At 42.8% G+C, this 27,644-nt stretch overlaps 1 protein-coding gene across 1 annotated transcript in view; it reads left to right on the plus strand.

Annotated features, from left to right (window-relative positions):
- The first annotated feature begins 410 nt into the window (after positions 1–410).
- LOC122541739 (prosaposin) overlaps positions 411–27,644 on the plus strand; it is a 49,857-nt gene continuing 22,623 nt past the window's right edge. The window contains exons 1-6 of the mRNA XM_043678631.1: positions 411–540; positions 7,515–7,651; positions 9,025–9,099; positions 20,007–20,132; positions 20,620–20,796; positions 27,294–27,434. Of these exons, the coding sequence (XP_043534566.1) occupies positions 495–540; positions 7,515–7,651; positions 9,025–9,099; positions 20,007–20,132; positions 20,620–20,796; positions 27,294–27,434 (702 nt within the window). The 5' untranslated portion in view covers positions 411–494. The remainder of the gene's footprint in view (positions 541–7,514; positions 7,652–9,024; positions 9,100–20,006; positions 20,133–20,619; positions 20,797–27,293; positions 27,435–27,644) is intronic.

Below are 27,644 nucleotides of genomic sequence, written 5' to 3' on the forward strand. Positions count from 1 at the left end.
CATCCACCTATTGCACTCTCAGCTACCTTCGCCCCAGCCCCACCCACTCACATTTATCTCTCCACCCTGGAGGCTTCCTGCCTCATTCTTGATTAAGGGCTCCCCGGATGCTGCCTGTCCTGCTGTGCTTTTCCAGCACCACTCTAATCTTGACTATGCCCCTTCAGTTCCAGCCTGTGTCCCGTGTAGTGAGTCCTCCTGTGCTGTAGGGGGTGTGGCGGTCGGGTCCGGTCCTACAGTTCCAGCCTGTGTCCCGTGTAGTGAGTCCTCCTGTGCTGTAGGGGGTGTGGCGGTCGAGTCCAGTCCGACAGTTCCAGCCTGTGTCCCGTGTAGTGAGTCCTCCTGTGCTGTAGGGGGTGTGGCGGTCGGGTCCGGTCCTACAGTTCCAGCCTGTGTCCCGTGTAATGAGTCCTCCTGTGCTGTAGGGGGTGTGGCGGTCGGGTCCTCCCTGCTAGGAGTCAGGCTGCGGTGCGGACAGTATAAGGAGAGCAGCAATGGCGACGGCTGTGGTTGTGATGGTTCTGATTTGTGTTGGTGGAGGTAAGAGCTGGGGAGGGGGATGAGGGGTTGTTCAGGAAGTCGGGGTGGGTTAGGGCAGACCCCCTCTCCCTGGGCCCGAGCTCGGGCCTCCTGCTCCTGCTGGCGGGATGTTGACCCACTGTTTCGGAGGAGAGTGGTTTGATTCCCCGGGCTCTCTCTCACCCTGAGCCCTACCCCGGTTACTGACGCCCTTTACTTTATCCACATCCGACTCCGGGCTTAGTAAGTGTCGTCTCGTTTTCTTAAAGATTTACTTTCTGTACCACAATAGCAACTTGAATTTGTATAGCAACCTTTCGCAAGTCAGCCATTCCAGCCGCCTCCGTTCCTTCAGCTTAAACTCTGGAATTTGCTCGCTAAATCTTTCTGTCCCTCGTTTTAAAATGTTCTTTTAAACAAAAAAAAACTCGATCGAGCTTTTGGTATTTAACCTGATGTCCCTTCAGCTCTGTCTGAAACTAGACTTGCATGTTCCAACATGTTAGTGATGCAGAAATTTTTCTGACCCCAAATGTTGTGGTTGTTGATGAGTTTCCGTATTCATACACTGATTTCAAATCCCATCTTCCATTAAGTGTTCTGTGTGGGCCTTGCCTCGAGGTCTGCATCAGGCATAGACTGCAGCCTCATACTGCGACTCCTCTGTGTCCACACCCACTGGCCATCTCTCCCTGACAGTTCCCTGCCTATGGGATTCAGTCCTATTGGTACCATTCCCTAGGAGGAGACTTGGCACTTCATACTGTCAGAGCTAATGCTGTTGATAACAAGCTGAATAACTCATTGTGGTGAATTTAAATAGTTGTGTTAGTCAATCCAGCTCTCTGTAAACTGATTACTTAGATCTTCAAAGACGTGTTTGTTAGCAGGAAGTGAGACAAGAGCTGCACTGAGGGATTTGGTGTTCCCCTAAAGATATTATGAATGGATTACTTAGATTTTTGCTGTCTTGAGCCAGTCTTGTAGCTTTGCGTATCTAGAGTTTTGCTATCCCTGACAATGGATTGTAGGCTAAGCCACCGAGGGTCATTTTTTCAGTGATTTTTGAGTTTACAAATCTTTCCCAACTCAATTAAATATATTAGATTGAGAAAGAGAGTCTCTATAAGAAGGATGGTATTGAGCTGAAAGGAAAGCTCTGCAATGCTGCAAGGGTTAGTGGTATGCTATGAACTCATTTGAAAATAAGTCAATAGTCGGTTACAGTAAATAGAGAGGAATAATTCAATATGAGAGTAAACTGGCAAAAAATATAAGCTTCTGTGACTGTAGCTAAAAGGAGCAGTGTAGCTAACATCAAGCTTGGCCCTGTATAGGATGATGTTAGAAAATTAATAATGAAACAAACAGTTGATAGACTTTTAACAAGTATTTTATATTCATCTGCACAGCAGTCAACAGAAAAAGAATCCCAAAAAAAGGAGAGCAACGAGGAACTCAGCACTATCATGGTTGCGAAAGAAAAAGTACCAGGAAAACAAATTAAACTAATGATAGCCAAGTCTCTGTGCACAATGGCCTGCCTTCTAAAGTATGAAAAGACACTGCTACAGAAATAATAGATGTATGGATTTGTGATATCCCAAACTTTTCTAGACGTTAGAAAGGTCCCAATGATTGTAAAGCCAAAAAATGTTACCCCTCTAGTCAAGTAGTAAAGGAGACAGAGCAGGATAATATAGACGGTGCATCTTTGAAAAACATTCAGAAATTTGTGGTTAAGAATCATAGCACATTTGGAAAATCATAATATGTTCCAGCAGAGTAAATATGGCTCTTAGCAACAGAAATTGTGTCGAAAATGTATTAGCATTCTTTGAGTAGGGTGGATAAAATGGAATAGTTAGATGAAGTGTATTTGATCTCAACAGCATTTGGTGAAGTTCCTAATGAAAGGTTTCTACAAGAGCTCATGGTGTTGGTGAAAAGCATATGAGCGTGGATAGAAGATTAGCTGGCTTATCAAAGCAGTAGGGTTAAGTGGATCCTTTCCAGGCTCAGGAAAAATATCTGGTGGAATGCCACTGAGATCTAAAATCATAGAATAATATGCTAAGTCCTCAACTATTTTTGACCTACATTAATGAATGAAGGTACTAGTCAAACATGGTGATAACGCAAAGAGATATTGGAAATAAATTGAGAGGAGGACACGTATAAAGGCATGTAGAATTTAGAACAAGATATTGCAGTTTAAGAAGGTGATGTAGCCCACTTAGGGACTGATAAATAAATTTCTTCACCCAGAGAGTGGTGAGCCAATAAATTCTCTGCCGGAGGAAGTGGTTTAGGCCAATACGTTGAATACTTTCAAGGAGTTATGTATAATTTGTAGGACTAAAGGAATCAAAAGGTGTGGGGGAGAAAGCAGGAAAAGGATGCTGAGTTGGATGATCAGCTTCATCATATCGATTAGTCGAACAGTCTCAAAGGGCTGAATGACCTTCTCCTGTTCCAAGTTTCTACATTTCTGTGTTTGTGAAGGAGCAGCAACTGGCTCCCTGGAGTGTAATGTGGAAATGAAAGCTTGTCCATTTTGGCCGGAAGAATAAAAAAAGTGTCATTTAATTTGAGAGACTGCAGAATGCTGAGCTACTGAGCCAACTGAGTATACGAATCACAATAAGTTAGCATGCAGGTACAAAAAATAATTAGGAAGGCAAAGGGAATGTTGCCTTTCTTCATGAAGAAGAATCGAATATAAAAGCAGGGAAGTCTTGTGACAACTGTACAGTGCATTGACTAGATAACACACAAAATACTGGGTGTAGTCACCTTAGTTAAAAAGAGGTTGTGCTTGTCCTGGAAACAGTTCAGAGCACATTCACTCTGCTGATTCATGGGATTAACGGGTTGCCTTGAGGGTAGGCTAGTTGGGCCTGTAATCATCAGAGTTTTGAAGAATGATAAGTGACTTTACTGAAACAAGGAAGCTTGACAGGTTGAAACGATGAACGAGGAGGAACAGCTTAAAAATGAGCAGTCTCCCATTTCAGACACGAGCCAGTTATTTTCTTAAAAGGTGATAAATGTTTGGAGTTCTGTTCCCCAGAGAGCAGAGAAGGCTGTGATATTGAACATGTTTAAAGTTGAATTGGACATACTTCCGATCAACAGGGAACGTGGAGTAATGGTCACAGTCCTTCAAGAGGCCAAAAGGGTGTCTTTGTTTTATTTTAATTCTGGAATATAATTGTCTCTAGCTGGGCCAGGTTTTATTTTCCTAGACCTGAGCAACTTATCAGAGCCATTTCAGAGGACAGTTAAGAGTCAAGCACATTGCTATGGATCTGGAGTCAGAGGTTAGGACAAGTAAGAATAGCCGATTTCCTTTCCTAAAGGGCAGCGATTGACAGTGCTTTCACGGTCATTGTTAGGCCAGAATTTTTCATTCCAGATTTTTTATTGAATTCAAATTTCACCATCTGCCAAGATGGGATTCAAACCTAGTCCCTGGAACATTAGCCTGGAGTAGTGAATTGCTACTATGCCACTGCCTCTTATGTTTGTTTCTAGATTGATTGCTGGCAAAGTGATTTTCCAGCACAGGCATGTGTATTGATTCAAGTCTAGCCAGTGTAAATTTAGAATCCGATTCATCAAGGAATCAGTGTTTAGCACAAATGTCTCACAGCACCAGGGACCCAGGTTCTGTTCCACCCTCAGCTGACCGTCTGTGTGGAGTTCGCAAATTCTCCCGCATCTGTTTGGGTTCCCTCTGGGTGCTCCAGCTTCCTGCCACCGTCCAAAGATGTGCTTGTTAGGTGGATTGGCCAAGTTAGATTGACGGTAGTCTGGGGATGCATAGGTTTAGCCATGGGAAATGCAGGCTTCGCAGGGTAGATAGGGAGTGATGGACTTGATGAACCAAATGGCCTATTTCCAAACTGTGAGGATTCTGTGATACGTTTTAGCTAGCATGGTGGCTCTGTGGTTAGCACTGCTGCTTCACAATGCCAGGGACCCAGGTTTGATTCTACATTCTGGCAACTGTCTGTGTGGGTTTCTACTAAGTGCTGGTTTCCTCCCACAATCCAAAGATGTGCAAGTTAGGATGATAAGCCATGCTAAACTGACCATAGAGTCCAGAGATGCACAGGCTAAGTGGGTTAGTCATGGGGAATACAGGGGTATGGGGTGGGTTTCTGGGATGCCCTTCAGAGAGTTGGTGTGGACTTGATGGGCTGAAGGGCCTGCTTCCACACTGCAGGGATTCTATAATCCTATTCCCCTTCAAAACCTACTGACAGGTTTCTCAGCCAAAGTCTACCTAATGGAATACCTGCTTCCCTAGAACTGAAAGATTTTCTTTGTTTCAGTTTCTCCTCACAAATGAGGAAATTGACTTTAGGCATATTGGTTGCCTTCAAAACTTGACCCAAGGGGTCATTGTTGACATGTGACAGTAGTTAGAGTTTTAGCAAGTTATTTGGCTTTGAAGGACATAGCAAATGTGTGAATCAGCAACAGTGGCACTGAAGCTGATTGTTCTCCTTCACCGCTGTAGGGATAATGGGCTGAATGATTGTTTTCAGTGCTGAATTATTCCATGATTTTTACCTGAGGGTGCTTGTAATGTTGACCTTATCAGCCTGAGATGAGTCAACCTGATGTCCATCCTAACTAATGAATCAATAAGATTTGAATTTATCAGCATTGAGATTGAGTAGTTAGCAATGAAACTTTGCCCTTTTTGACTAAACACAATACATTTGCATGAGTCACAGTAGTAGCTATGGAGCAATTGAAGAAACTCTCAACTTCCTTCAGCTTCTTCAATCTTATGTCCAACCAGATTTCAGTCAGCATGTCCCGATAGCTGATTGTGAATGTTACGATGCCTGTTCTAATATAGTACTTTCCATTAAATATTCATAATTAGAAAGCACAGGTTTCTGTTTTCTAAATCCATGCTAACCACTTCCCCCATAGTGAGTTAAAACTTCCGTGCAGTGTTTTCTGGAAAGGCCTTGGTGGAGGAAGGACCCATTCCTCTTTTCACTTTATAAATTACAATCCTCAGGTCATGTTGAAGCTTTTCTTGCCCATTCCTAATTGCCCTTAAAGTGGCTTGCTCGGGCCTTTTCAAAGGATAATACAGAGTCAACTACGTTGCTGTAGATGTGTAGTCACTTGTAGGCAAAACAAAGGAAGGACTGTAGATTCCCTTCCCAAAACAAAAATTAGTGAACCAGCTCAACATTTGTATGATTGTTGTTATAGTCACTCTCAATGAGACTGGCATGAAGCCCTGACTGACTTTTTTTTTTATCCCACTGCTGAGAGTGGGACTTGGAACTCAGATCTTTTCATCTGCTTCACCACAAAAGCCTCTGTTCCAGGTCTATGAATTGAATTTAAACTCCACCAGCCACTCGTCCAATGATCCTGTCTCTACTCTCTCTCATGGGTAATATGGTGGAGCACAAAGCTGGATAGGGCTCCTTTAAAGTCTTTGGTGACACAGAATGCTGATGAGTCAGCAGACTGGAGAAGGGAGGAAAAGTTCTGGAAAGTGTTGACAGAAGAGGCTAATTTGTAAATTTGTGTTCAGAGCTCAGCACGCTTAGTGAGGATGAGGTGAGCAGAATAAGATTGAAGCAGCTCAATTTTGTAGAAATTGAGGCTTATGATAGCTGAGAGGCTACAAGGTTCTTAAGGAGAAATGAAAATTTGGAACAAATAAAAATGCTTTGATGCAGAAGCAGACAGATTGGCAAAGTTAGCAGCTTTTGATGACTTGTGAGGTGGAATTTCAAGCTGGCCTCGTTTTGACAGAGAATTTAAAACCACATTTGGCTGGGAGGGAAGGGGATGGAGTTTACAGTGGGAATTGAATCTGGCTTCTCTTCAGTTATGAATCTGTTTTTGTTCCTTGTTGGATAGGGGAAGTGGCGAGGGTTAAAAGGCATGCAAGCCGGTTGAAGCTTGTTGAGTAATCCAGTCCTATGGTCTGTTACACTGTGCTGTTTAATCATGAGTTGCCAGCCATGAGCATGTGACTGATTACCAATCTGTTGACAGTTCGAAACTAGCTTGCTCCAGCTTTCACTTCCACATTGCCATAGTTACCTTTGCCCTGAATAAGCTCAACAGGTTTGCTGACATCTGAAATAAAATCTTTAGTGCCTGAAAGCAGTGTTTCAAAAGTGACCACTGTTTAATAAAGTATTAACCATGTTCATCAACATCAACTTTCTATCCAACTGCCCATAATTGATGGATTTGCTTTCACATTGAAAACCTTTTTTCTTTCTTTTCACCTTTAAGACTCTTTAAATTTGAGTTTGAGCTCTTGGCCACTTCCCCTTGATCATAGAATCTCTACAGTATGGAAACATGCCATTTGGCCGAACAAGTCCACACCAATTCTCTGAAGAGTAACCTGCCCAGATCCATTCTCCAACCATATTTCTTTACATTACCCCTGAAGACTATGGGCAATTTAGCATGGCCAATTCACCACCTAACCTGCATATCTTTGGACCGTCGGAAGAAACTGGCGCACCCAGAGGAAACCCACGCAGACATGAGAATGTGCTAACTCCACACACAGTCACCCAAGGCTGAAATCAAACCTGTGCTGTGAGGCAGCAATGCTAACCACTGAGCCTCTGTGTCACCCTGATGTCTCATCCTTTGTATTTTTATGTCTGATTACCTCAGTGAACATTATTCTATTAAAATGCAAGTGATTACCTGCCGTGGTGTGTACGCACGTTCCTGATCATGACACATTTAGTTTAAATCAAGAGAGTTGAATACAATTTGGAAATTGCTAATAATTTGGAAACCCTGAAATAGTTGAGCAAGCTACAACTAGATATAACAGGAATGGTGAGCTATGGCAGTGAAGGATAAACCTGAATGCTGAGACCTCCCTGGAGCCAAGCACGCAATCGTTTGTCAATTGTACGCAATTGTTATAAAATACTTCAAAATGAAATTATAAATTCCTTTTTTTTCATCTGTAGTAACTGTCGCCAGTCCCCTCTTGGGGCCAGAAAGATGTGCTGAAGGCCCTACCTTCTGGTGTCAGAATGTAAAGACTGCCTCAGACTGTGGAGCTGTAAAACATTGTCAGCAGACTGTATGGAGACAACCGACTGTGGTAAGTTAATGGGCGCATTGTTTATGACTGCCTCATTTCTGTCAATCACAATGTTATCCTTTGGAGCAATTATCTTGTGAGATCAGAAGAATTGCTCAGTAGTTGTTAATGGGTTCTGATACAGTATGATTTTGATTAGAATTATTAATGGCAGGGAAGAAATGGCAAAAATTTTATTGATTCAGTTGTAAATTACTGCTGTAGGAAATTGGAGTAATTTGAGGCCTCGGATTATTGATATCACAGCATGCTTTGCCTGCAATTCGCTGGAACTAAAATACATGGTGCATTTGATGGCAATACTGCACTTTTTTCTGTGATGGATGCCATTTAGCCCATCAAATTCAAACTGGTCATCAAGCACCTCTCTACTGTAATTACATTTCCCACCATTTGGTCCATAACATTGTATGCTGTGGCATTTCAAGAGTTTTTTTTTAAATACTACTACAATATTGTGGCGGTTCCTGCCACCACAACCCTTTCAGGCAGAGAATTCCAGATACCCACCTGGGAGAAAACATTTCTCGTTAAATCCTGCCATTACTTAGCTCTCAATGTACCAGGTAAGATCAGTGTGTTTTCTGCATTGCATAAGATGTGATGCCAGTTGAAATATGTTGATTTTGGGGTATTGAGAGCATTCTCAGGAACTGGTTAATTGGGGAACCAGGCTTCAGTGTTAGATGGCCAGCAAGGGGTTTTAGACTAGGCAGTGTTCGCACAATGGTAGAGACTGGATTCAAATGCCCAGACTGATGGATTAAACATTTGCTTTGGCTTCCACAAAGCCTGAGTCCAGCTCTCCGTGGGGCCTGGACAGTGACTGTCCAGTTTCAGTGGAGCCTGGCAGGGCCAGCTCAGTGGGGTTTGGGCAGGAGGCAAACTGCAGTGAAGAGATAGAACAATCCCAAACTAATATGTTCTATGTTAATAAGAATACTAGTCTGAGCTTCCATTCAAGATAAACATGGAGGTGCCAGAAAGAGAATCTTGGAAATAGCGATGGAAATGTAGGCAGTTTGAATGAGGAAGGGGGCCAGGAATGGATGAAGCATTGAACTACAACAATGTGGTTTGACACTTAAACTGCCCCATTGGCAATTAGGGGTTAGCAGTAAATGCTGGCCTCATCCCATGAATGAATAAAGAATAAATAAGAAATTGTACACAGGAAACCTGCCTTGCAATGATATTTTGTATCCAAGAGTAAATTGCAGTTTCAAGTATTTTCAAAATAAGCACATTTATTTCATGTTTATGTGCCTCCTAACCTGACCTTTAATTTAACATTTCTGACCTTCATTGTGGAATTAAATGCTAGAAATAAAGAGTTTTCCTGAATTATATTGATACTTACATTTTCTTTTCAGAAAAGTGTTCCTTGTGATCTTTGCACAGAAGTTGTATCTGTGATGGGAAATCTTCTGAAAGACAATGCAACAGAGGTATGAGTTACTTAGTGTCAAATATTCTAGATAGATGCAATCAAAGTGTCCTGTTGCCACAATCCAGTGTGATTTTGAGTTACAAAAATATTACATAAAATAGAGTTCAGCTTCTATACAAGGAGTCTTTAAACACAGTTCCAGAGCTTCTGCAATGTTTCAGCAAGGAGTCCCCATGCTTCAGGCCTACCGCAGCCAGGAGTCCATACTCCAGGCACCGTCTCCACCACAACAACTTGCTGCCCCTGCCAAGACTCCCCACTCTGGACACCACTACCGTTACAGCTGATGGCCCAACGCAGCCAGGAGTCCTCATGCCAGGGACTTCCACAACCGTAACTGAGGACTCACCAAGTCCTCCAGATCTATGCTCCAGGACCACAGCAGTCAGAGGTTCCTCGCTTCGGGCACTGCCACCGCTGCAGCAGACAACCCACCAAGTACTGCTCTGGCTTCCCCACAATGTCAGAAGATAAAGAAAAGGAAACAAAAGCAAAAAAGATGAGGATGCAGCGGCTCAGGAGCTCAAACGCTACCTAACATGCCAGCGCTACCATTTTGGCAAATGAACAAGAGGCAACCTCTTGAGTTTGCTGCAACATTTAATTTGATCATGGCTAATGCAATTTTAACCTCATTTTCACAGTTTTGCCTTCCACAATAGCCTTTCAGCCCGTTGCTTACCAAAAATTTGTCCACGCCTGTTAAAAATGTGGAAGGTTTCTGATTTCAGGAGGTGAGTTTCAAAAACACATGCTCTGAAAGAAAAAATTCTTTTTGTCTCTGTCTCTGTTTTGAAGGGCAACTCTTTATTTTAAACAGTACCCCTTATTTCTAGATTCTTCCATTAGAGCGAACATCCTCTCCATAACTACTCAGTATTTTATCAAGCTTTATATATTTTGACCAGGTCACCCCTTAATCTTATAAATTCCAGTGGGTACAAATCTAATTTGCCCATCCTTTCATCATAATTCATCCCCTCCCAACCCTATTCCAGATATTGATCTCGTTAACTGTTTTTAATGCATTTATGCTGAACCCTTCTTCAGGCTCATGCCCGAAACGTCGATTCTCCTGCTCCTTTGATGCTGCCTGACCTGCTGCGCTTTTCCAGCAACACATTTTCAGCTCTGATCTCCAGCATCTGCAGTCCTCACTTTCTCCTTTAATGCATTTATATCTTGATCTAAATAAGATAACCAGTGCTCTGTATTTGACATCACTGGTCAAACTGAACCATAATTTCCTACTTTTATTGCAGGCAGAATTGAGTATAAATCATATTAACTTTCCAAATTTCTTTACTTCCATACATATTTTGTGATTCGTGCAGTTGGCTACTCTAATCCCGTCGACATCTCCGGTCTCTGCAATCTCTCCCCATTGAGATGATGAGTTTCTTCTTTTATTCTTTCTGCTAAAATGGACAATTTCACATTATATTCCATTCAGCAGATGTTTGCCCACTCATTTTTTATGTTCTCTTCACTACTTAGTTTCCTACCTATCTTTGTATTCGCAACAAATCTTTCCAGACCAGTTTGTCCAGGTTATTTGTATGAATTGGAAATAGGTTCCAGTACTGGTCTTTGTGGTACACCACAAAGCGGCACGGCGGCACAGTGGTTAGCACTGCTGCCTCACAGCGCCAGAGACCTGGGTTCAATTCCCGCCTCAGGCGACTGACTGTGTGGAGTTTGCACATTCTCCCCGTGTCTGCGTGGGTTTCCTCCGGGTGCTCCGGTTTCCTCCCACAGTCCAAAGATGTGCAGGTTAGATGAATTGGCCATGCTAAATTGTCCGTAGTGTTAGGTAAGGGGTAAATGTAGGGGGGTATGGGTGGGTTGCGCTTCGGCGGGTCGGTGTGGACTTGTTGGGCAGAAGGGCCTGTTTCCACACTGTAAAGTAATCTAATCTAATACTTATTACACCTTGCCAATATGAAAAAAAAATTTACATCTACTCTTTGCTTCCTGCTACCTAGCTAGCTAGTTCTGTACCTGTGCTCGTATGCTGCACCTATACTGAGATTTTACTTTCCACAGTATTTGATGTGGCACTTCATAAAATGGCTATTGGAAATACAAGTGCAGCACTGGTTTCCCTCTATTCACAGCACATGTTACTTCTGCAAAGAATGCTCAATGGATTGGTCAAACATGATCTCCCTTTTACAAAACCATGTTGATGCCATCTGATCACCCTGAACTTGTTTAAATTCCCTGGAATACCATCTTGAATAGCTGTTACTGTTTTCCATGATGACATATGTTCAGCTAAGACATATGTTAGGGGCAGCTCAGTGCTTAGCACTGCAGCTTCACAGCATCAGGGTCCCAGGTTCAATTCCAGCCTCGGGCGACTGTCTATAGAATTTAAATGGTAGATTTCAGTTAAAATTATATTTATGCAAAAAATTCAGACACACCCACCAGCTGCCAATATTCGGTCCTAAGTTTCTAGTGTGCAGTTTTAAGGCAGCTTTATAGAAACTGAAGTGAGGTTCATACTTCCAAACCAAGGAGCCATCTTGGAGTCAAGATGCTGATAGCAATAAAATAAACAGTACTGCTTTGAACCAAATCTCCTGAATTGGATTGTGCTTCCATGCATTATTCCATCTGTCTTACTCTCTTCCACCCCATACCATGCATACACACATACTCTTGTTGCCAGTGATTCTGAGTAATGTCAACTAGGAACAAAACTGTTGCACAGTATTTCTGAAAATAGCTTTAATATTGCAATTGTCTTGAGGTCACATTGCTAAATGAGGATTTGAAACTGGAATGGGGGTTTGAACTGAACTTAGTTCCTTTCTCTGAGAAAACTTTTACTTTTCTTGGAGGTGGAGAGTTTAAGTATTGGGTTAGGAGGGGAAACTTTCAGAATTAACAGTCCAGGCTGAAACTTAGCATTTCCTGTAATCTGTCTGATTATTCAGAGAGATACTGTGTTTTTAAAAAAAGTGTTGCAAAAGTTCCATGTCTCGTAAACTATGTAGCAGTGGTCAGATAAGTGTGCTCTAGACCTTCCAGTCATCACCAATGTTGGTCCCAGCCAAAGCAAAAATGGATAGCTCAATGTCTCCATCGTAAGTCCAGTGAGCAGAGCAGAGTAAGAGGAAGGCAATAGCTGTCTTAGATTAGATTACTTACAGTGTGGAAACAGGCCCTTCGGCCCAACAAGTCCACACCGCCCCGCCAAGCGCAACCCACCCATACCCCTAACCTAACACTACGGGCAATTTAGCATGGCCAATTCACCTGACCTGCACATCTTTGGACTGTGGGAGGAAACCGGAGCACCCGGAGGAAACCCACGCAGACAGGGGGAGAACGTGCAAACTCCACACAGTCAGTCGCCTGAGGCGGGAATTGAACCCGGGTCTCTGGTGCTGTGAGGCAGCAGTGCTAACCACTGTGCCACTGTGCCGCCCGTCTTTTAAGGTCCAAGCCGTTTACTGAAAGAATGTGGGTAGGTGGGTCAGGACAAGGATTTGTATGTTGTATGAGGGAACCTGCAATAATGCCAAGTGGTGTTACACAGCTGTTAGACCAGGTATACTACCTTGACTCATCCAGGGTAAGTATCTGAGTAAGTCCTATATGCATGGCCCAAGTCTCCATTCTAAGCTCAAGTTGAACAGAAGATCCCAAACAGCAGGCTATCAGCCCCATTGGAAGTTTAACTTACTGGTAATTCACTCATCTGTCTAGTATCAATATTTCACAGGTTCCTGGTAGGTATCTTCCAACAGACAAAATCCCAGGGGCTGGAAGATTTGAGCCCAAATTAAACATTTACTGTATTATTAAGGATAGAGCATATCTCTCTTGCATCTCATGAAATATGAAAATGTTATGGTCAAGAACAGCATCATCTCCTTACTTATAATAGCCTTTAATCCTCACCCAATGATGTAATCCACACGCTCATTTCAAATTCACAAAGGTGGAAAAATGTTGAGCTTGCAGCTTTGCAAGCTTCACTGCACCTTGGCGCTTCAGTTGCAGGCAGCTGTTCAATATCTTGGTACCGCACATAGGGAAAGTGCTTGTTTTCTAAGACTTTATCACTCTTGAGTCTTTTACTAGTTTGGGTTTATAATGGTATTACTTACTTTGTGTCTGTTGCATGTTGTATCCATTCTTCAGTTTGCAAGCAGTCCTGTGCTGTCGCTTAACCATGTTGACACATTTTTATAACGTGGAGGTGCTGGTGTTGGTCTGGGGTGGACAAAGTTGAATTTCTCTCAACACCAGGTTATAGTCCAACAGGTAATTGGGATACTAGCTTTCGGAGAATTGCTTCATCAGGGAGGGAACATCCCAGTTGGGGAACCCTTCAGTGGTCAGGGATATTCAGCCTTGGATCTTTGGGTGACCGTCCTCCAAGGCGGACTTTGGGATATGTAATGAGGCAGTGGACGAGCAGAGGCTGATAGCCAAGTTCGTTACCCATGAGGATGCCCTTGGGTTCATGTCACACTACAGGTGACCCCACTATATTCTACACTCTCACACATACACACACTCTTACATACACTCATGCTCATGCAGACCCTCTCTCATGCACACACACTCCGCGCATGCACATACCTCCACTGACATGAGCACACCCTGTCACTGGCATATACTGTATCACACTCTCAAACATACACACTCTATCAAGCATATGCGCATGCTCACTCTCTGCCATGTTTGCTGTCCCTCACATGCACGCATGTATGTACGCACGCATACTGAAAGATGTGGTGACATTGTATTTACAGATAAGTTCTATTTTGATCAAAAAGCGCACAATCTATAGGCAGTCAATAACTGTGATATTTTATAAATTCCTACTTTGGAAATAGTCAAGACAGTGTTGCTGGAAAAGCACAGCAGGTCAGGCAGTATCTGAGGAGCAGGAAAATCGACATTTTGTGCATAAGCCCTCATCAGGAATCCTGAAATGGACTTATGCCCGAAACATCAATTCTTCTGCTCTTCAGATGCTGCCTGACCTGCATTTTTCCACACCACACTTTCAACTCTGATCTTCAGCATCTGTAGTCCTCACTTTTTCTCCAACTTTGGAAATAGAACCAGTTTGACTCAAGATTAAGGTATAGACAGGTTCTAACCTCACACCTTTAATGCATTGAGGTGAGGTGTCACTTTTTTTTTTAAAACCCTTAAGCTATCTCTGAAATGTGACTTGAAAGAAGTTCTGGAATTTACATATTAATGAATGGAAACCTGCAAGCCATTCTAAAAGATGAAAGACTTAACAGGAATCGAGGTTTGTTCAATATATCACATGATTTGTATGACACTATGATCTTTTGCTATAAATTGTGTCCTATGATGGCGGCACGGTGGCCCAGTGGTTAGCACTGCTGCTTCACAGCGCCAGGGACTCTAATTCGATTCCAGCCTTGGGCAACTGTCTGTGTGGAGTTTGCCCATTCTCCCAGTGTCTGCATGGGTTTCCTCCGGGTGCTCAGGTTTCTTCTCTAGTCCAGTGATGTGCAGGTTAGGTGAATTGGTCATGCTAAATTGCCCATAGAGTTAGGTGCATTAGTCAGGGGTAAATATGGGGAATTGGTCTGGGTGGGTTACTCTTTGGAGGGTCTGTGTGGACTAGTTGGGCCGAAGGGCCTGTTTCCACACTGTAGGTAATCTAATCTAATCAAAAAATCCTGCTCCACTATCTATGTGAGAAAGGAGCAACGCTCCAAAAGATTGAACTTCCAAATAAAGCTGTTGGGCCAATAATTCTTGTGTTGTGTGATTTTTAATGTTTTTCATGAATGCTGCTCTTAGCATGTCCTCCTGTCCCCTTCATTGAGCCATCATTAATTCCCATTTAATAAAATAGTGAGGGATGTGCTGGTGTGTGTAGATTGTGGTTTAATTCTGCTGCTTGTGATACACAGTGTCTCATGGTGCACAGTCTTGAGTCAATAGATCTGTTTGAAATCTATCCCATTTAGCACAGTCCATTGCTGAGAGGACTTTGTGACATTCATAAGCACAGTGTTCATAGTTTCAGAACTAATCATGAACAAATCTATCCATTATGTCAGAAATTAGCTGATGCCCAGATCCCTGTCTGTACATTTCTGTGAATCAATTTACTATGGCACTTTTGTATTTGTATTACTGACTATGTATGACTATTTGTCTGACTATGCCATGTCTTATAAAGTGTAGAATAAATATTTTTATATCTTTGTCCTTTACTTTAAAAAAATGTATTGCAACCACTTCATTCAACTTGATTGTAAAGTGAAAGGCTTCTGCTAAAGACATACTGATAATGTTATAGATTAATGCAAAATATGAAATCTATTCAAGGCTGGTATACTCTTCGTCAGTCATACCTGTATCCTTTAGAAAGATTTTTAATCTTTGAGAAGTGTGAGTAAATTAGCTGGATGTTTCCAGACAATTTGCTTTGCTTCCTCACTCATTTCTATCACTGAATTCTATTTAGGCTTGTCGGGTTAGAGACAAAAAAAACCCGCAGATGCTGGAATCCAAAATAGGCAGGAGGCTGGAAGAACGCAGCAAGTCAGGCAGCATCAGGAAGTGGAGAAGTCGATGTTTCGGGTATAACCCTTCTTCAGCACTTGGGTGGGTGTGGGGGTAGCTGCAGATAACAGAGGTGGTGGGGGCAGGGTGGAGAAGTGGGGATAAGTGAAGACCGGCAGAAGGTATGACCTGGTTGGTCAATGGGAGCAATGATTCCGGTTGGTGGCATGGAGGAGTGGAAGGGAGAGGGGAGGGGCTGGGAAGGGAGGTTATTTGAAATTGAGTTCTCCAATGTTGAGTCCTCCAGGTTGTAGGCTGCCCAGGCAGATGAGATGTTGCTCCAATTTGCATGTGGTTCATTTTGGCCATGGAGGAGGCTGAGGATGGTCATGTCAGAAAGGGAGTGATTGGGGGAATTGAAATGGGCAATGACTGCGAGGTCCATTCACTCCCTGCGAACCCGGCTGTGATGCTTGGTCAACCACTCCCAAGGTTTACATTTGGTCTCCCCGATGTGGAGAAGACCACATCAGGAGCATCTGATGCAGTAAGCTAGGTTGGAAGAGAGGCAGGTGAACCTCTGTCTCACCTGGAAGGACTGTTTGGGGCCCTGGATGGAGGTGAGAGGGTTGGCGGACCAGCAGGTTTGGCATCTTTTCCCAGGTCGTACCATCTACCTGTATTCACCTATCCCCACTTCTCCACCCTGCCCCCACCACCCCCTTTATCTGCAGCTCTCCCCCACAAACGCCCCCAGTCCTGAAGAAGGATTACACCTGAAACGTCAACATCTCCATATCCTGATGCTGCCTGGCTCGCTGTGTTCTTCCGGCCTTCTGCCTGTCTATTAAGGCTTCTCAAACATTCTGGTTAGGAATGTTTTGTTGAAGAGATGCAATAATGTCATGATTTGGGAAACACTAGATCGACCTGCTTTCCAAAACCAGTTGCTTTTTCATGCCCTCATTTCCAGTTTCATTTCTGTCTTTTTCATGCAATGCATGCTTCACAGTAAAAGTATTTCTTCTGATAAAAGATGACAATTGAGAGGTATGAATAGATTGGATAGTCAGAGTCTTTTTCCCAAGATAGAAATATCCATTAGTAAGGATCATAGGTTTAAGATGAAAAGGAGACAGTTTAACAGAGGTGCGAAAGGCAAGTTTTTTTTAAAGAGCTGGTGGTGCATGCTTGGAATATGCTGTCAGAGGCGGTGATGGAAACACAGTGTCAATGGTTAAGAGACATAGAAGCAATAGGATTTTAGTTGAGAGAGAGATGATGTGTTGGTTTGCCAGCGAGCCTGTTCCTGTATTGTACTGGTTTTTGTTCTTTGAGAGATTACATCGATCCTAACAATGATGTGGAGGTGCCGGTGTTGAACTGGGGTGGACAAAATTTAAAATCCATAGATAACCTCACGATTCTTCCATTCTCTAGCTTCACCTTAAACATAGAAAACAACCTTTCCCTACGGACGAGCTACGCATACACAGGATCTGTTCAGATGAGGAGGAATGCACGGACACCTGAAGGATGCCTTTATAAGAATAGGGTACAATTGTCAACTCAACAATTGCCAGTTCTAATGTGCCACAGCAAGAAACCGTGATGACCTCCTCAGGAAACAGGCACAGAATGCAACCACTTGGGTACCCATCGTTGTCCAGTACTTCCCGGGAGCCAAACTACACCGTGTTCTTTGCAGCCTACAACACATTATCGATGAGGATGAGCACCTTGCCACGACCTTCGCTACGCCTCCACGTATCACCTTGAAACAGATCATTGTTCGCAGCAAACTGCCCAGCCTTCAGGACAAAACATCAACCACAACACCATACAACCCTGTCACAGCAGCCACTGCAAGATGTGTCAGCCCCCATTATACGTGGGGACACCACCCACCATGTACGCAGCAGATACCCGTGACTCTGCCAACGTTGTCTATCTATTATGCTGCAAGCAAGGATGCCCCGAGATATGGTACATTGGTGAGACCAAGCAGATGCTATGATAATGGATGAATGGACACCTTGCAACAATTGCCAGGCAGGGATGTTCCCTCCCAGTCGGAACACTTCAGTGATCAGCGATATTCGGCCTCAGATCTTTGGGTGACCATCCTCCAAGGCAGACTTCGGGATGCGTAACAATGCAGACTGGATGAGCAGAGACTGATAGCCAAGCTTGGTACCCATGAGGATGTTCTCAACCGGGACCTTGAGTTCATGTTATGCTCCAGGTGACCCCACTGTAATACACTGCACACGTGCGTGCACACACAATTACATACTCATTGACATGCTCACACTCATGCTGACCCTCACTCATACACACATCCTTCCCCCCCTCCCTCCACACTGACACCCACGTGCACACCCTCTCACAGGCTTATACTCTGTCACATTCACGCACACACTTTTTACTTGAGTGTGAGTACATGTGTGTTTAAGTGTGTGCGTGTACTCACACTCACAAGTACACACTCTCATGTATGCACACGTGCACGCACACACACCGTGGGCGACACGGTGGCACAGTGGTTAGCATTGCTGCCTCACAGCGCCAGAGACCCGGGTTCAATTCCCGCCTCAGGCGACTGACTGTGTGGAGTTTGCACGTTCTCCCCATGTCTGTGTGGGTTTCCTCCGGGTGCTCCGGTTTCCTTCCACAGTCCAAAGATGTGCAGGTCAGGTGAATTGGCCATGCTAAATTGCCCGTAGTGTTAGGTAAGGGGTAAATGTAGGGGTCTGCGTGGGTTGCGCTTCGGTGGGTCGGTGTGGACTTGTTGGGCCTGAAGGGCCTGTTTCCACACTGTAATGTAATGTAATCTAATCTAATCTAAAAACCTCTATGGGTGGATTTGCATTTACAGAATTGTATTTGAAATACATTCTATTTTGCTCAAAAAAAGGAATCTACAGGCAGTCAATCCATGTGACATTTTATAAATTCCTACTCTGGAAATAGAACCAGCCTGACTCAAGATTGGAATACAGACCTCACACCTTTTAAATGCATTGTCTGAACTGAGATGTCACCTTTTTATTAAAATCTTAAGTTATCTCCAGAATCTGACTTAAAAGAATTTCTGGGATTTATATATTAATGAACCAAAATCGGAAGCCCATTCTAAAAGACGAAAGCTTTAACAACAATCTAGATTTGTTCAATATATCATTTCAGTTGTATGACATTAATCTTTTGCTATAAATTCTGTGTCTTATAAACCTGCTCCCCACCTGATGAAGGAGCAGAGCTCCGAAAGTTAGTGCGTCCAAATAAACCTGTTGGACTATAATCTGGTGTTGTGAGATTTTTACTCGATCCTAATAAAGTAGCAGACTCCAGCCATTCTGCTTGAATCCACATTCTCTGTAACGTGTTACTTCCTGTGAAGGTTTGTGTCATACCTGTTACCAGTTTACTGACAATTTATGTGGCTCGGTGTAGCAGTGATAATCAGTCAATCTTGTTGTCTGTAACGGAAGAACAATTTCTTTCTCCGTGTCCAACTGACTGGAATCTAGTTCTTTGTTTCTGGTTTGACTTCTCTTTGGGGACAACAATGCCAAGACTGTATCTGTTTCCTCATTGGCATTGTTCCTCTACTAGCATTGTTCCAGATTCTTAGAGCATCAGTAGTTGCTGTCAGTCTGTCTGAATACTTGCCAGTCATCTTGGATATTCTCAAGGGAGAGCTGGTAAGCTTGGATTTTGAATCTGTCCTATCTTATGCAGTGCTCAATGAAGTAATGGCTTCATGGTATTGTTGCTGGACTGTTAATTCAGAGAACCAGGTTGTGTTTTGGGGACCCAGATTCAAATCCCACCATGGCAGATGGTGGAATTTGAATTCAATAGATTAATCTGGAATTAAGAGTCTAATGATGTTGATTGATGGGAAAATCACATCTCGATCAATAATGTCCTTTAGGGAAGGAGACTGCCATCCTTAGCTAGTCTAGCCACATGTGACTCCAGCACAGGAAGGTGGTTGACTCTTAACTGTACTCTGGACAATTAGGGATGGGCAATAATTGCTGGCCTAGTCAGCAATGCCCTTATCCTTTGAATTATTTGTTTTTTTAAAAGCTTATGCTTGCTTTTTTGAGGAATGGCTAAAAGCTACTCAGATGAGTGTGATTTTAAAAGCATTTTCTCAGTTTCTGACCTTCACCTTAATGCTTCCATTTTAAAGATGTTACAGCCATTTAGTGAAGCATGGTGCAATAATTCACACTGTGAAACATCATAGGTTTCTTGCCTCTAACCCTGCTCACCACATTCTGTTAATGGTTATCTCTTTCAAAGTGTTTAAATAATGATTGCTTTCACCTACCTAGATGGTTTGGTTTAGTGTACTTTTTTATCTTGCAGGAAGAACTGAAGAGTTACTTGGAAAAAGCCTGTGACCTGCTTCCAAATCCAACCTTGACATCTCAATGTAATGAATTGGTCGATGAATACTTGCCAGTCATCTTGGATATTCTCAAGGGAGAGCTGGTAAGCTTGGATTTTGAATCTGTCCTATCTTATGCAGTGCTCAATGAAGTAATGAAAACTTGAAAGATTAAGTAACGTTTTTTGTCTGTTAAGGTTGTTCTCATCCCAAACCTGCTCAGTTGAACTCAGGCGAAATTTCATTGCATGTTAGAATGTTCAGTTTGCTCCTGCATAGTTTCAGTGAATAGTGTAGATGCAGTAAAAAGGGAAGCTAGATACAAAAGGAAGAGAATAAAATACTGACAAGATTAGCTGAAACAGAGTGGGATGATGCTGATGTGAAACAGAGCACTTGGGCTGAATGACCTGTTTCTGCACTACTTAGTAGAGTTAGGATCAGCTTGACTGTGATGCTTTCTGTCATCAGCTCTGCTATGTCTTTGCTCATTATGATCTATGGAGCTAAATTTCAGAATCCAGAGAGAGGGCAAGAAAGTGAAGAAAACGGTCCAGTTTTGTGACTCAGTTTATCTCCTCCTTTTGATAGGAAAATCCTGAAGTGGTGTGCAGTGCTCTTCACTTGTGCCAGTCCTTGCAAGCCAGTCTTGCCAAGAAGGATATTCTCTCCAATGAGATACCAGAGGTGGACATGTCTGAATTAACCTCCCCTTTCATTGCCAATGTTCCTCTCCTCCTTTATCCACAGCAGGCTACAGAGCCCAAGGTAAGCAGAGTCCTGAATACAGTCATGCTGTTTTTTTTAAACGTAAAGTTGATTCTGTTGTGCAGTGCAGATTTTGACTGGTACTGATGACTGAAGCTGTTTTTACTTCACCTTTCTGAAATAACCAGTATGTACCAAAAGAGAACTGGAGAATTTTTTTCAAGTGATCGTTCAGTGTGAGATCATCAACATGAAGCATTTAACTTTGTCTTAATCTCCACAAATGCTACATGACTCATTGTGCTTCCAGTATTTATATATGTTTCAGATTCTGAGCCTGCAGCATTTTACCTTCTCTTATTTCTTTGACAGTCTTGTTTTGTTAAGATTTACCTTTGTGCCAATACTTCCTTTCCAATTTCCAGTCCTAATGTAGTTTCTTGATATTTGTTTCCTTGGAACATCATGCAGCCTTGCTATGTTCTGACCTGTTACTATGCCCACTCTAGTTGTCACCAAATGGGTGCTTGTTGGCACTCTGTCAGATTGTCTCATCCTGACATTTGTGTGATCCTGTTCCTCAGATTCAACATCTCTGAAGCTTCACCTTCTACTCTCATACAAATATACTGCTTAATAAGGATGCCCTTTGGCTACTTGTCTCTGAGCCAGCTGTACAAAACTATTCAAATCGTACTGTTGTCCTGCTCCTTCTCAGTAGCCTTGGAAGTACTTCATTTTCAATATTTATCTAATTCACCACTGAAACTTAGTATTGAGGTTGCTTCCAACACCATTTCAGATTTACTTTGGTTAACTATGTCTGACAGCGAAGGTGTTTTCCGTAGTACTCGCCAGAGCATTTTAATATTCAAAGTCTGACAGTGTTTGATTCACTGATGACTTTACTGACAGTCAGCCACCTCTTGCCATTTCTCCTTGAAGATTTAATTGTTTGGTGCCATTTGAGTTGAAGCCCTTTCTTATGGACCAGATAAGACCCACTTAAAATATTTAAAGAAGGTAGTCCGGCTCCCTAACTTTTTATTTTTAAGCCAAATATAAAGTGCCATGTTGCAGATGCAATGCAAATTTCAAACTACTCGACGTTAGGCAAAACAATTTATTTAAACATTAAGAAGAATTTAGAATAACTTAACTCCATTGGAAAACTTAACAGAAAGGAAAAAGTGAGGACTGCAGATGCTGGAGATCAGAGCTGAAAAATGTGTTGCTGGAAAAGCGCAGCAGGTCAGGCAGCATCCAAGGAGCAGGAGAATCGACGTTTCAGGCATAAGCCCTTCAGGAATGAGGGTGTGCAAAGCAGGCTAAGATAAAAGGTAGGGAGGAGGGACTTGGGAGAGGGGCATTGGAAATGCGATAGGTGGAAGGAGGTTAAGGTGAGGGTGATAGGCCGGAGAGGAGGTGTGGGCGGAGAGGTTGGGAAGAAGATTGCAGGTCAAGAAGGCGGTGCTGAGTCCGAGGGTTGGGACTGAGAAGGTGGGGGGGAGGGGAAATGAGGAAGCTGCAGAAATCTGTATTCATCCCCTGTGGTTGGAGGGTTCCTAGGCGGAAGATGAGGCGCTCTTCCTCCAGGCGTCGTGTTGCCATGGTCTGCATGTCCTTGGCGGAGTGGAAGGGGGAGTTAAAGTATTCAGCCACAGGGCGGTTGGGTTGGTTTTGCAGCGGATGCAGTAAATGATGTGTGTGGAGGTGCAGGTGAATTTGTGACGGATATGGAAGGATCCCTTGGGGCCTTCTCTACATTGGGGAGACAGGCCGCCTACTTGCGGAGCGTTTTAGAGAACACCTCTGGGACACCTGCACCAACCAACCCAACCACCCCGTGGCTGAACACTTTAACTCCCCCTCCCACTCTGCCAAGGACATGCAGATCCTTGGCCTCCTCCATTGCCAGATCCTGGCAACACGACGCCTGGAGGAAGAGCGTCTCATCTTCCGCCTAAGAACCCTCCAACCACAAGGGATGAATGCAGATTTCTCCAGCTTCCTCATTTCCTCTCCTCCCACCTTATCTCAGTCCCAACCCTCGGACTCAGCACCGCCTTCTTGACCTGCAATCTTCTTCGCGACCTCTCCACCCCCACCCTCTTTCTGACCTATCACCCTCACCTTAACCTCCTTCCCCAAGTCCCTCCTTCCTATCTTAGCCTGCTTGGCACACCCTCCTCATTCCTGAAGAAGGGCTTATGCCCGAAACGTTGATTCTCCTGCTCCTTGGATACTGCATGACCTGCTGCGCTTTTCCAGCAACACATTTTTCAGCTCAAACTTAACAGAATAACAGATATTATAACTGTTACCAATTAGCTGTTCCAACATAGTAACATCTCATAAACCCTTTGCCAAAAATGCAAATTCAGAAAAACAGATTTTTTTCCTCACATGCAATCTAGCAGGTGCAGAAGAGAGCCGCCAGCTTTTGGCTGTAATCGAGGCACGCAAAAATGATTTCCACTTCTTCAAGTCCACAACAGCAATGCTTAAAGGTAAACATAAAAACAAAAAAAAAACTAGAAAGCCAGTTCTGAGAGCTGGCCAAACTCATCCAGGCTGGTTCTACATTTTTTTTTAAAATCCCAAGGCTTCACAAGCTCTGGTGATTTTGATAGACTGTTTTGCACCTCTGCCTTACAACCTCTCTCCAAAAAAAAGTAATGTTTTAAAGCCACAGCATCGTTACACCTTTGATTAATTTCTCAATGAATCTCTCCTAATTATACTTGGTTTCTTGCACTTTGAGATTTTAACCTGGTTTGAACATATGCTGCAGTGTTTTCTGTTGATTGTCCTCCGTCCTTCTTTAACATTAGCTGAGCCATTCCAGTAGAGTTACAACACTAACATCTGCCTGATAATGTGGGAAATTGCCCAGTATGTCCAAAACACAAAAAGCAGAACAAATCCAGCTCGGCCATCAGTCAACTCTTGGATCATCAGTAAAGTGATGCAAGATGTCATCAATAGTGCTATGAAGCAGCAATAACCTCAGTGATGTGCATTTTGGGTTCCGGGCCATTTGGCTCCTCACCATTTTACAGCTTTGGCTTATACGTTGAATTCCAGACATGAGGTGAGAGTGACAGCCCTTGACATCAAGGCTGTATGCAACCAAATGTGGCATCAAGAAGTCCTAAAAAATCTGGAATCGATGGGTATCAGGGACAAACTTTGTGGTGATTGGAGTCATAACTGACACATAGGAAGACGATTGTGGTAGTTGGAAGTCATTTATCTTAGTTCCAGGGTAACTCTGCAGAAGGTCCTCTGGGTATGCCGGTAACATCAGTTCTCCTGCTCGACACTCTCGACTCTGATCTCCAACATCTGCAGTCCTCGCTTTCTCCAATGATCTTTAGCTGTTTTATCGTAAGGTCAGAAGTGGGGATGTTTGCAACTCCTCAGATACTGAAACAGTCCATGTTCAAATGTAACAAGATCTGAGCAACCTCGAAGTGGCATGTAACATTAATGCCACCTAAATGGCTATGGCCATCACCAATAAGAGACCATCTAATCACCACCCTATGACATTCAGAGATGTCACCATCATTGAATCCCCACTATCCTTGGGGGTAATCATTGACCAGAAAACACAAAAACAGAGTAGCTACAAGAGCAGGTTAGGGCTAGGTATACTGTGCTGATTTAACTCACTTCCTGAACCCCCAAAGCTTGTCCACCATCGACAAGGCACAAGCCAGCAATGTGATGGAATACTCCTCATTCCAACAACACTCAAGAAGCTTGACAACATCCAGGGCAAAGCAGCCTGTTTGAATGGCGCTATGTCCATAAGCATCCACTCTTTCCACCACTGATGCTAAGTAGCAGCAGTGTGTACTATCTGCAAGATTAGCTGCAAACGTTCACCAAAAATCCTCAGACTGCACCTTCCAACCCACAGCTGCTTCAATCTGGAAGGACAAGGACAGCGGATACATAGGAATACCACCACTTTTGAGTTCCCTCCAAAGCACTCACCATTCTGACTTGGAAGTACTTCGCTGTTTCTTCACTGTTGCTGTGTCAAAATCCTGGAATTCCCTCCTTTAAATGGAATTGTGGGTCAACCAATAGCAGTTGGACCTCAGCGGTTCAAGAAGGCAGCTCACACCACCACAAGGGCATCTGGCCTGCCAGCCAGCCAGCATGCCTACATCCCACATAGTGCAGATTTTTACAAAAAAATTGATAAGTGCAAGTTTGGCTTAGAGAATACAGTATATTTTCTGAGTCAGAAAAGGAATAGTTGGAAGTCACCGTGTAGGATTTGAGAATTTTGTATAGATTAACACTTCAATCTTGTATCAAAGTGGAAGACGTTATTGAAGAATAAAATATCAAATGGAAGCCCAAATTGTCTCTTGAATTAAGTGAAAAGGGTGTGAGATTATATAGTCTCTGTATAAGCCAAGTATTCAAGCCCCCCACGCAGACAATTCCAGAGAGACCAAGTCTCGCTCGCTGTGCTATTTCTCTATAGGCTTAAAAACCTATCATTATGTTCCTGTCGGACTTCATAGTTGTTTCGTCATGTTGCATCCATATTCATATTAATACGTTTTTACCCAATCTTATTGAATGTTACAGGATAGCAACAACCATTTAGAACCAGGGTTTTAGTCTGATCCCACTGACCAGCTGTGCCTCCGTACCCTTTACAGTCTTAACTGTCCCATTTCCACTCTCCTATATTCTCCTAATACACATTAATATCCCTCTTTCAGAATATTTTGTCACCTCTGCTTTACTAACATTCTGTTGGAGTGTCTCAAATGCTAATCAACTTGAAGAACTTGAGCACCATACATGGATTAGGTGCATCCGTTAGGGGAAATGCGGAGTATTGGGCTAGGGGAATGAGTGGGATACTCTTCAGAGGGTTGGTGTGGACTTGTTGTGCCAAATGGCCTGTTTCCACACTGTAGGGATTCTGATTTCTGCCATACTGGTTTCAGTCATTTTCTTTCTCATCAAGTATAGTTTGAGGAATGCAATCCTTTGTGTATGGTTTTCAGTGCAATGTTCAAATAAGGGGAAGGGAAAAATTCCAGAAAGATAATGTCATGAAAGCTGGTGATTCTCAATTTCTAGGAGCAGCCAATTTGCTTATTGTATTTCATGGCAGTCATTTTAAATCCAGCAAACATCTATTTTAAAAATTGAACAAGTATGGTTTTAACAAAAAAAAAATTAGGGTCTCTCTTCATGCCAAAAATTATGATTGAGGAGGGCGTAAACAAGTTTAGTAGTTGATCAAAGGAAAACTGGTTTTGAGGAACTGAAGAGGATTTGGGGACAATTGCATTAAATATAGAATTAGGTCAATTTGCAGTGGCTTCTATTTTCCTTTCACATGAAGCAGATCTTTTTTTGTCTTCTATCAACAAAGAACAGATTTTTATCTTTTTTTTTCAGACACATACACTAACAGTCCCTGGAGGAGCCTTGACTCCTCCAGAAATATCTCCATGTCAATTAGGTAACTGTGTTTGCTGCAGTTGCTGAGTAGGGAGAGGGAGCTTATGAAATTCTTCTGCATCTCTCCAGTGTAGTCACATTCGTCCTGTACTGTGGTCATCAGAAATGCACACGATACTCCAGCTGTGGCCTAACCAAAGTTTTGTACTACTCCAACGTGATCGAAATAGAATGGTGCCTTTGTACAAAAAGTGACTGGGCTCCATTAAGGCAAACAAGTGTTCTCATTTGAATGTGTGCGCACACTTGTGTGGTCAGTGATTGCAGTGTTTTATATATTAAATAAAAACAGCCATACCACTTGATGCAAGTTAAATAATTTTTGAAAACTGTCAGATCATTTCCGTTCATGCTAGCTTACACTTGTTTCTTATGCACATCATTTTTATCCATGGTTAGGAATGAGCTCCTTCTCTATATCTTTCCGTCAGATACAGTATTTAATTGTTACCACATATTTAGAGAATTCTTTATAGATGGTAGTTATCTTTTGTGGCTTACATATTACACTTAATTATCAGTCATAAATACTGATCTATTTGAACAGAGGTCCATCCAAGCACAAACACTTTATTTGTTAACAATCAATCCATGATCACCTGTGTTCTGCAAAGCTGTATTCTTTGAGAATGCAAAGGTACCCCAGACCCCATTTTTTAAAAAAAATTCCCCCCTTTCTCCATTCTGTTATTTATTGGGGAATGTTCTTGAATGTGTGACCTTGAAATTCTTCTTCTTCTGTTTCTCTTCTGCCACTATGGATGCCTCACCAAATCTATTTTCGAATACTTATCGTAGGAGTCCTCTGTTACCAGTGACGCCATGTGTTGCTCCAAACAAGGATCTGTCTGCTTCACAGTTTATATCCATTATGCCATTCTTTATTAGTTTAATTTCTATCCTTACATTTTGTGCCTTTTTTATTCCCTTTCCCCTTTGGTGTCTATCTCAAATGCTGCATTAGATCAGTCCAGGGATTGATTAGTTTTTCGATATGTACCACACCTGGGTAGCTGAAATTAATGTTTCTCATTCTGATCCATTTCTTTCAGAGCAATGATGCTGTGTGTCTGGACTGTACCCAGTTCATAACTGACCTTCAGATTTCTGTCAAAGAAAATGCCCTTGTCTTGGATAAGCTCATTTCTCAGTTAAAGCAGCAGTGTAATCTTGGACCTGGATTGACAGAACTGGTAAGTCATATAGAACATATCATCATGATGGGACATCCGTGTGGAACTCATTCAGACACTATCCACAAAAAGCCATCACCCTAAAAGCTTTGTGTACTAATGAAATCAAGCTGAATCATTGCAGGTAAGTTACTATCACAACCACTCCACCTCAAATGACTCAAGGAATCACTTTAAGGTGATGGTGTACATAAATACAACTCTGATATA

This window comes from Chiloscyllium plagiosum, chromosome 38 (assembly GCF_004010195.1).
Source record: "Chiloscyllium plagiosum isolate BGI_BamShark_2017 chromosome 38, ASM401019v2, whole genome shotgun sequence".
NCBI lineage: Eukaryota > Metazoa > Chordata > Chondrichthyes > Orectolobiformes > Hemiscylliidae > Chiloscyllium > Chiloscyllium plagiosum.